The sequence below is a fragment of the Rhea americana genome, unplaced genomic scaffold (genome assembly GCF_003343005.1).
Source record: "Rhea americana isolate MKP2758 unplaced genomic scaffold, rheAme1 scaffold_4, whole genome shotgun sequence".
Lineage (NCBI taxonomy): Eukaryota > Metazoa > Chordata > Aves > Rheiformes > Rheidae > Rhea > Rhea americana.
The window spans coordinates 5,656,408-5,667,793 of NW_028186534.1; the positions used below are offsets into that span (position 1 = coordinate 5,656,408).

An 11,386-nucleotide genomic window follows, 5' to 3' on the forward strand; every position below is an offset into this window, starting at 1 on the left:
AAAAAAAAAAAAAAAAAAAAAAAAAAAAAAAACAGTAATAATAGAAGTGAATATGAACAGTTCTCAAAACAGAATAACTAGCTAGCAAACAAGCATGACTGAAAGTTTCTAGAATCTCTCTCAATACAGGCTGTTGCTTTCAAGCAATAAGCTCAATTCAAGAAAAATAATAATGTGTGTGTGTGTGTGTGTGTGTGTGTATTCATTAGTGTCAGAAAGACAGAAGAGGCACAACCGAATAGTCTGTGATAGTTGTCTAGCCAGGGTTGGCAATATGGCATGAACTACAGATTTTTGTTACTGCTGACAAGTCAGTGTATATCTGTTTGCACATTTCAGTTTCAGTTTAAATGTTTAAGTTAGACTTCAAATGAATTTTGCATAAAGTGTATGTACATAGGGAGCTTTATTCACAGTCTTGATGTAGGTGCCTTAATACTTCTCCTAATGTTCTAAAAATCAAATGTCATTCTGGAAAACAATTTGGCCACACTGTAAACAAATGAAATGATCATATGTAGGGAGACATTAACAATGGCAGACAAGAAGCAAGCAGCATTTCTAGATGAGATAGGAACTACTGCACACGTAATAACATTGTAATATAAATTCTTTACAACCTTATCTTGTGTCACAAAAGGCAATTGATGGAATGGAAACACATATGACAGTAGCATGATTAAAGGTTTGTAAAGATTTCCATATAAGAGATTTAAAACACTAGAATTATTTAGAAATGATACTGAGGCCAGATAAAAGATATATAGAAGATAAATAATATTGTCGGAAGGAGAATAGGGTACTCACATTTCATGGTAAGGTTTACAAGGAAACAAAATAGAGAGACACAGTGAAAGTGAAGACTCGGGTAAGTTTTGTCTTTAAAACACATGTACACATACAGTGCACAATTAGCTCCTGAAGGTAGAGACCCACAGTTCAGCAGGGTTGGGGACTGAGAATATACAACAATACTGTCACAAAGACCAAGGCAGCATTATAAAAAGGTACTTTAGGAAAGAAGAGAAATTCAGGGAAGTAATTTAATTCATTAAATATTGAGTTTCCTGAGTTAGTTGAAATTTTAAAAGAGCAAGTCTGTACTGCTGCAATAAAAACAAACCCATACATTCATCAAGAAACAGCAGAAAGACTAGCAGTACTGAACAAAACATCCATGTTTTACCTACATTAGCTCCATATGTTATCTCACTATCCGAAGGATTTTAAACCTTGCTGTATTCAAGAGTACAGGATACTAGAATCCTGGAATCTCAAAAGTTATGTCTTAATGAATCTGTAAATATAAAGCAGACATATAACAGAACTAACCACAGAAAGATATAACAATATTTGAAGCAATAAACAAAAAGACATAGAAACCCAAAATTATAGACATGCCAGTTGAACCTTAAGCATGAATCACTTGCTAAAGTGTATTTTTCTCTGTTGTTGTTGTTGTTTTCTATTTCATTGGTTAGATTAAGAGGAGGAAAAGGGGAAGAAAACAGAATTAAGTCATGCCAGTATTTTAAAATATTTAAGTGGATGCTTACTCTTGGAGGCCCAATAATCATTCCTGTCCATCTTGTGAGTGTCATATCTTCATCGTCTTCAAGACCCCAGCTAACTGTTCCATCACCTACTCCTTTTTGACCTTCTTCAAGTTCTTCCAACAGACGAAAATTACGAGGAACTTTTACTCCTAAAATTAATCAAAAAAATAGCTTTATTTCTTTGCTAGATTTCTCAGCTCAAGGTAAGTCATTTGGCTGATACTTTGGGTAATACTACAGAAAACATTTGGGTTAAAGAAACTAAACCCACTACTATTTCTAAATGACAATACTTTAACAGCACGAAGAAGATACCCTCACATTTAGCTTGGATTTTTCAAGCAATATCAAGATATTCCACAATTAAATATGCTAGAAGACTGACAGACCAGGTATTAGGGCACGTAGTAAAATGAAAGGAAATCTCTCTATCCATTCAGAGATAAACACACTATTATGGCGCTCTAATTACTACTTGTCTGTTTAATTTATAGTGTGAAAATTTACAAGATTCTACAAAATGACTGAGAGGCTTGACACAATTCAATTTTCTCAAAGCTTTTAACAATATTACTGAAAACAAAACAGTCCTGTAACATTCATAAATTAAACTTCAGATTAAAGTAAGTGGCCTTCATCAGTAGCAACAGTATCTTTTGTACTTATGACCTCCATTATCAAAGAATTTGATGACTTTGTAACTGTTAGAATATTATCCTCAAAACACAGCAAATGAGGGAAATTTTCTTATCCTCATTATATCATTGGAAAGCAATGGCACAGAGAACTTAAATGATATATCCAAGGTCACAGACTAAGTCAGCAGTGGAGAAGGACATTGAACCCAGGCCACACAGGACTTAATCATTCATTCTCTTTCAAGGTATCCATTCTCCAGCCACTACAAAACATAAATGCACTCTATTTCACCACCTCTCCTTCAGAATACCTTTGTGAAGTATGGTTTTTTCCTCCCCAAAAGAAACAAAAGCATCAATAGGATATGACATGTAATGGAGTTATTTTCACCTGACATACAGAAAAAATGAGTTTGGTGTCTGGATTTTTTTTCCAATAGTAGCAAGGCAACTATTCATCAGTGCATAACATAACAGAAAACAGTAACTAATGTCCTTCTTCAGTATCACTTATTTAGTGCAGCAGAAAAAGAGTGGGAAATTAGCCTTCAAGGGTATGAAGTGTTCTTTCTAAGAAAGAAGCTCTTCTAGCATTTATCAGATACAAGTAGAGGGTGTTAGTAAGAGACCAAGTATGAGCTTCAACAACCACCTCTGTAGCCGACTGGGTGGAAAATACAGAGGGTCTATGGCTTTGTGTAACGTAGCAGTGCTTAAAAATCAGTAACCCTAGTGGCTTTAAAATCTCTTTAAAATTTATTAGAGATCTAAAGAAAATAAATGCCAATGTTTATTTTACTGTGGAATCAGAGTTGCCTAAATTTCATTCACTACAAAACAAGTGTAAGAGATATCAAAAAAGCAGGTTACTAATGAAAGCAGTCTGTCGGCCAGTTTGACGTACATCTATTTGTTGTTGCTGTAGAAACTCACAATTAGGAAACCGGCATTAGAAGACATCAGAACTGAATTAGCTATAGCAAACCAGACCAGTTTGGGACTGCTGAGTACAGTTTAAATGCAACTCCATGCCAAATTTACGTTCTTTAACTACCAGCAAGACTGTGCTGTTACCATGGCTGTTGAGTAATACATCTGTGGCTGTAAAGGGAAATGAGTTATTCAGGGCTGGTGAAGCCATCGCCGTAAGACTGACCAAGAACTGAGCCGCAACTACAGCCCCATATCCAACGGAGTAACAGGACCGCCTGGGGACCACTGCCATTTCCCCCGCTTGAAAAACTCCAGTGTTTCTCTCCTATAAGTCTTAAAAATATGAAGTATGCATCTTGTGTATCTGGCATATAAAGGTTCAAGTATGCAGCTCATACTTGAATGATGACAGATTAGTCACCCCATGTTTAATTACAGTCCCAAGGCTCTCAATGCTGCCGTTACGGGAAGCAGCGAAGAGAGCAGTCTAAGATCAACACAGAGGATTAGAGAGCTGGGGACAAGAGAAACAGATGGAGTATGAGCTGAAGGACAAGATGACATCTTTAGTTACACATTCACATACCACTTATTTCACAATTTCTGCTTCAACCTGTGCATGGGAGAGTTGGTGAGTGGGAATGAGTCATGGCTGCGTAATGAGTGAGGCTGCTGTCTGGCCTGCAGCCTTGTCTGCTGGTGGACTGGGAAGGAAGCAGGCAACTACAGAAAGAAAATGGACAATCAAGGGCAAATGAATGCCCTTGTGAGCAGCGAGATTCTGTCCCTGATTGGAAACAAAATCTCTTAGATAATGCAAGTCACACTACGAAAGAATACATTAAGCAGCTACCACTAGAAGTCCAACCTGAGATCCTTTCCATTTACACAGGAAGAAAGTGAACTGAAGCCAATGCAAGACCTGCCTTGAATACGTAACATCACCAAAAAATACAAACTCTTTCAGACCACAATATCGTGACGCTTAAAAAGTGTAATTTAAATCTTTCTCCATTTCAGTTCTCGATAATACCACTTCATATCCATCAGTGGTGTGAAAATAACTTAGACTTACAGGTAAGAACCTAGGAAGAACCAACAACACCATCGAAATACTAGATGGTTTATAGTAAACAGACACACACTAATGAAGGAAAAAAATTGACTACTCTTTTATTGAGCATAAGGCTTTCTGTCCACTGAATAAGGTAGAAATCTTGTATGAAGAAATGAATTTGTGATCACGTAATTAAAAATTGCATCATCATGAGTATGTTCAATGAGGCTGCAGTAAGACTGAAAGGCAGTCTTAATTCTGACATTTCCTAACTAGAGCCAGGCTTGTCTTTGCAATCTTCACAGGAACAGAAGGCAACTTTGTTTCAGAGCCTTTCAAGATACAGCTGCTCTGATTCAGAATGAATCAGAGCCATGAAACAGTCATAAAGGATTTTCGAGCTCTCAGACAGGTCTGAAGTCTGCAGGGAACTAGCTAGTCGTATCACTCACTGGCTCCTATCGCACAGAAAGTTAACATAAATACTTATTATTTCTACAGCAATTGCTTGCTTACGAGCACTACAGGAACCTCAGTGGCAGAGCTGGGAAAAAAAAAAGGATATTTAAATTTGGATTTCCATGCTCTTCACAAAGTAAGAAAATTAGTATGGAAGATGGTGGATCACTTCACACTCAAGTCACCCCACCTACCAGCACCCTCGCCTCCTAAGAATGTTTTGTCCATATGCTCACGCTTAAAAGCGTGAGGTGGAAGACCAGCGCCTCCCCCGCGACACAAGGCACGGGCAGAGCCGCACCAGTGACGAGGTCGGTCTGCTCCTCGACGCGTTCTCAAAGGGTTCAACGGGGAGAAAAAGCACACATACGCACATAAAGACACAGCCACGCGATCATAAACGACTTAGCTCACCTCTAAACACCCTACCCTCAAGCCAGGCCGGATAACGGACCGGATTCACGCCGCCGGGCGCCCTGGAAAGCCTTCGCCTGCAGCAGGCTCCTGGCAGCCTGCGGCGGCCTGGGAGCCGGCACGGGCCGCTTCCCACATCCTGCCGAGGCCCGAACTTCCCAAACCACACAAACTTTATCCCTCGCGGTCATATGCAAACATACCGKCGTGTTTGCTGTCCACCAGACTTCCTAGAAAGTGATTCGGCCCGCTCAGCGCGTATGCAATATTTGCCAAGTAATTCTCACGGCTGAAGCAAGGCAGCTTCGGCGGCAGGACCCACCCGGCGGCGGCTGAGACAGCCGCGCGGCCGCCGCGTGTCGGCCGCCCCCGCACACCCCCCGGGAAACGCCCTGCACAATCTTTTTAGTGTACTMAGGGGGACTTTCAAGGCAGTAACAGAAAAAAACTGTTTTTCCTAAGAATCCTTCCTTTAACACAAGGAAACCTAGATAAAGTAATAAGCGATTAGAAAGCAATCAGGTTGGCAAGAATACTTTAGGTTATGCATTTTAATGTAGCCCTTGCTACGGGCTCAGCAAACTCTCAAATAGTAATTTATGATACAAAAATATAATAACATCTAGGTAGCCGCTTCACCTAACAGCTTGGCTGGCGTCACAGAAATACTCCCCAAACTAGCAGTATAAACATTTCAGAGCACAAGGAGATAGAAATTTACTACTAATCAGAGCAGCAAACCTAGGAAAACATAATTACAGTAATACTGACAGTATAATACCTCCAGTTATGTATGTTTGCACACACTCTGTACAAATCAATCTTTTAGGAAACTCACATAAAGTCTCAACTCTGGACGCCAGTTCATGAGTTTTTCAAAAATTTTCACCAATCTTTTTTAATGGTAAGCTAGTAAACTAGAAAAAAAACCTAAATTACAGACTTACTTTTCTGTAAAGACAGACATTTGAATTCTACAGGATTTACAGTCACAGTTAACAAACAGGTAGGTTTTAGGTGACAGAGCTTTAAGTCTTCAAAGAGAATCAGGATCTTCTGTTTCGCTGTTTAAAATCTCAAATACCAACCCTGCACTAAACATTACCAATAAGTCCTCTTTCTCAAGACACCACAGAAACAAAGCTGCTTTCTAAGCAAAGATTTGCACAACTGACACAATAAACTGAATTAAAGACAAAAGGAGCTTGGCTTATTTTTGGTTAGAATCTCATTAATAGTTCTGCGTTAGGAAAAGACAGAATTATTATTTGAGGATAACTGACCGTCAGCTTGGATTTCCAAACATTTTTAAAGCACTCTCAGATTCACTTTGTATCAGGCACAACCAAAGACAGACATCTGTGTATCTATCTGTGTCTGACAACTGTTTTAGAAGTTTTCTTACAAGTCTGAGGTTATTTTGATCATGTTATATTTTATATCCATTCAAGGGAAACAGATTATTATTCTCAGCTTGTTTAAAACATACACCTTCTAACAGATTAGATTCTAATTCTTTTCCCCCAGCTATATAGTGGAAGTTACCTCAAACTTAGAAACTGCGTATCAAGTTGAAAATAGCACAAATAAAACCCAGCGAAATAAACTGGACACCATCCTTTCGAGGGTAGATCCTCCAAATGAATCTTTTTCATCAGATATAAATCTCACTCAAAAACTTCAAGAATACATTTATGCTTCCTTTCTGCAGTGAAATCTGAGTATAAGCATTTCTCTTGAGGAACAGAACATAAAAATCATACAGAGTATCTAAGAAAAGCAAGCAGAAAATACACCTTAGTAGCTAGAGGCTCTAAAGAGAATCATCTTTTTGCTGAAGGCTGCTTTACATAGTCTTAAAGGGAAATCTATCATATTCTGTAATTTCAGATCAATTTTAACTTTGCTTTCAGTAAGTTTCCAATTTACACTGATTCAAGAGAAGCTCAAACACTTTACATGTCTCTTATCTACGTTAAAGTATTTTCTGTTGCTTGCTTCTATAGACACGATGTTCAGCCTTAATTATACTTTTTCCAATATATTTCTGACCTCTTTACAGACATCAGAGCTGTTTAAAATTGGGTAGTTTAAACAACTGCTAAACAAAATCATTTCTTGTCAAAATTGTACAAAGCTTCTGAGGTGATGTACTATTTAGAGCTTAATAAAAGGCTTTCGGCTATTGTCACAAAAGCTTCCAGGAAACAGGAACTTTACGTTTTCTTGTGTAGTCTTTGCATTCACAATGTTGACTCTCATAATGCAGAAGGGTACTGAGGTATTCTAGCACCTCCAAAATAACTTCCTGAGCACCTGAAACAAAATTTAAAGTGTCTTCTGTTGTGTGTAAGCTAGAATGCTGGTTCTGTATTTGAATGCTTTAAACACCTTTCTTGTAAAGGGATTTCTTTAAAACATCTGAGGCCAACTGGCATTACCATCAAGGTCTCAAGTCAAATAAAGCTGCATAGCAGCACAAGTTAGAACAGTTAAAATGAGTTATGTTCTGTGGCTAATATCACAGCCTAAAGGCAAAATACCAACAGTTCTGCTAGAATTTGCTCTAGGAAAGAAGTAAACCAGAAACAGTATGTTGGATGAAATATTTACACTAATCTGACCTCCCCACCCCCCAAAAAGTCCTCTTTACATTGTGAATAGAAACCATTACACCTGACCAAGAGTTCAGTGCTCTCCTCCCAGCTGACTCTTCTACCCACAAACTATCACTAAGTTTTCTTAAATTCATGTTGTCCGGCCAAAAGTGAATGCACAAGTAGCTTCACTGACTTGAAGACAAGCTTTAAAAGGCACGACTCCACAATGACACACGGAGGCAAAGTTACCTGTTCACCCCAGGATTTCCGCTAAACAGCCTTGCATCAGTTTAATAACAGGTAGCTTGTGAGCACAAACGGGGAACTGCCCCGGGCGCGCACCATCCAGCGCCTTGTGTCTGCTGCTGGCAAACATCACTTGCACAGGAACATGCACAAACTGATCCATAGGCAAAAACAAATAACCTGATGCTATAGTTAATCTTGGCTTGCAATAGTCAAAAACACCCTTAAAACCTGAGAAGTCAAATCCTAACATACCTTACAAAATTTGTCAGTACTAGAACTTCTATTATCCCTACCTACTTACACACTTAATTTAATGAATCTTCTTAAATTCTAGGTCAGAATGGCATTTCCAATATATAATTCATTTAATTACATATGAACAGATTCAGAATATATTCTTGTAAGAGTTTTAAATTATTTACCTATTTACTTTACTGTATTACTTGCATTACAGGACAGAGATTCTCTGAAATCAACTGTCTCAGCACCTGCTATTTCATGCTCTTATATTTCCTCTTAATACAGCATAATTGATTTTCCCAGTTTCTCTTCAATTACTTTCCACATCCTTAGCTATTTTAATTACAGAATTGGAAATGACTTGGTGGCTGCTAGTATTTATTTTGAGATGATGAATACTGTATGCAGCATATTCCAAAGGAAACATCGTGATCCATTTACAGAGTATTACTTCTATATTCTTCAATATCCAGTTTCTTCTGCAATTCAACATCTCATGTACTTTTCACAATTTGCTTACTGTTTACAGTGATGTTATGGGTCCCTTAAGAATTATAAAAATATACTTTTAATATACTGTATTGAAAGCAGCCCATGCTCTTCTCTCTGATAGAAATATTAAGGGACACATTGTTATGTCCATTCACCTAGGGATTTGTCCTTCTGAACTTCTTCACATTCCTCTGACTTTGAATAACATAAATCCAGACAAATCATTTTAGTACTCAGGTCTCTGAGGCTGCTAGTAAATGTAAATGCCTACCGCAGACCTACAGAAGACCACCAAACATACCTACCATAGGACAGTGGGTTAACCTGTGCCAGGATGAAAGTTAGGAAAAAACAGGATTCCACGGGCCATCTCAGCCAGTTTTTGAACCAATTACTTTATCCTTCCACTGTGACTAGGACACAACAGCACTGGCATCTGCAGGACAGACGCAGGAGCTCGCTCTTGTAGTCTCACTGCAACACAACAGAGGTCCACACAACCCAACCTCCCTGCTGAGCAGCAAAGTCAAGTCACCTCCGAGGGACCCTTGATGTTTCAGCTGGATCATTTCTGGTATCTGAGCCAGCTGGGCATTCCAACGTGGCATTTCAGTCTGAGGGACAGGCATACACTCACAGTTTGAAGTCTCTGTAGTCTCTTGTGAAGAGCCTTATTAGAATGATTAAAGTCAATCTTCTCTTTTTATTCACTTTATTCACATATTTATCGGGAGAAAAAAAAAGAAAAAAGCAGTGTCCAAATGCTCCTCTATACAAATCATACTGGCAGACCTTACATGACACCATTTCTTCACAGTGATGCTCCCCTACCTCCCCATTAATTATTTCTACCTACTTCTTATGTATAGATTTAAGGCTTACCTATGCAGGATCAGCTCTACGACCTTTTTAACTTAGGCAGACAATACCTGCTACCTTTTCTTCCTCTGAGTCATTAAATGTTTTTAAAGAAAGATTGAGTATTTTTCATTAGAAGCTTGGCCAACTTCTGCTGTTCCTTTACTGAGCCACTGCAAACTTAGGATACCAAACATATCCGAGTGTTTTACAATAAACATGAATACATTAAAGATTTCATGAAACAAGTATTAGCAATATCTGTGTTACCATTACTTAATAAAGATTTTAAATTACTTGCCCAAAGCCCTACGGTGAATCAATGAGTAGCAGGGAAAAAATAATGCCACTTCCAAGCTCTTTCTGTACACATTAGACAATACCTTCAGTGCAGCGTCAGGAAGGAACGACACAAACTGCATTGCAGTGTCACCACCACTACAAGTAACTGGACACAATACTGCTCTCTTATTCAGAAGAGGGACAGACTCCATGCCTCACTAGGGCAACAAGATCAAGCAGTTCATTGCTGGCTGAACAGTCTATGATTTACAGCTGGACGAAGCTCTAAGGCTCACATCAGCCTAAGTCCCTGGCTTGTATCTAAAGGTTCCTCAATACTGAATTTAGGGATTACTGCAAAAGTTTGGCATTGCTGCAACACATTTTTAAAAGGCACATATTGATTTTCAAAATTTCTGTCACAAGCAGTTAAAAGGCACACAGGATCTCAGCAGCAGCTGAAGTACAGCAGTTGTCAGATGCTCATGCTGCAGAGGTAAGCAACTCAGGCACCTACTCACATCCACCTGGCTGTGTATTGCTTCTTGCTTCCAACACTGAAGACAAAAGACAGCTTTCAGAAATCCATGAAAAAGTAGGAAGTAATCCAAGAACACAATGTGGCTGGCAGATGACAGCAAACTACAGCTTATCACAATGAATGTTGTTAGTCAAGACAAAATGAAAGCTGTGCAGTAAGATTTGCTTTGGACTTCTTCACTGCAGTCCAAGACTCTTTCCACACATATTCCCCCATGATCACACAGACAATTAATTCACGCAGCTGCGCTGGCTTGAAAACACTTGTCTTGCTCTTCCAGCCAAATATAAATGGAAAGTCAGCAGCTTGAAGGGATCACTGAAAAGATATGGCAACCAGAATAACGTGACATACGAGGATGAACACAGTTTCTGTGCGTTTTATCACGTTTTCCCAATACTTCATAGTCACGTAGACTTTTGAACGTAGATCCATAATGTACAGTTCTTAAGAGAGTTTCACACATTTTAAACGTGTTTCTGCAACCTTGATTGCTATGAATTATTTGTATTATAATAACTATTCTTAGAAGTTGGAAGTGGTCATTGATAAAGATCTGTCCCTAAGAAAATGTTGCTGAATCTTCAAATGGAGCCCTCTGAGGAAACGCACATTTAAACTTCAAAGGAAGCAATTTAAAAACAAACATTACCATGTAACATCTGACACCCTATAATACGTTATGAGAACAGGAAAGTGAAACTGGCTAAACCGAAGTGAAACTATTCTATTCAACCTGAAGAAGTTAATCAGATGATGTCAGCAGAAAGAAAAAAACCATTCGAAAGCTAGCCGCATTATTCAAGTCTGCAACGACAAACCTAACGACAGGATTGTTTAACTGGTCAAAGCAAGCGAAGAGCAACTGTAAAGGCAGAAAACCCTGACTTCGCACACGTACTTGCCCTGACAAGGAAGTTACAACCTGAAGATGAGCGCAACCCAGGGAAAGCTACTGCAAATGAACGAATAAACAAGCAGGAATAAAGAATGAAAACAGGAAATCTACTCTGATCCGAACAGCTCCGGGCGCAGCCCGGCGAACAGGGAGCCGGGCCGGGAGCGGC

The 11,386-nt window shown here is 38.9% G+C and overlaps 1 protein-coding gene across 3 annotated transcripts in view; it reads right to left on the bottom strand.

The window, feature by feature from the left end:
- The window catches only part of UBE2V1 (ubiquitin conjugating enzyme E2 V1), a 27,497-nt gene that overhangs the window by 6,204 nt on the left and 9,907 nt on the right, over nt 1–11,386 (bottom strand). For all 3 annotated transcript variants that reach the window (XM_085314042.1, XM_085314041.1, XM_085314040.1), the window contains one exon: nt 1,557–1,705. In XM_085314042.1, the coding sequence (XP_085170168.1) occupies nt 1,557–1,705 (149 nt within the window). The remainder of the gene's footprint in view (nt 1–1,556; nt 1,706–11,386) is intronic.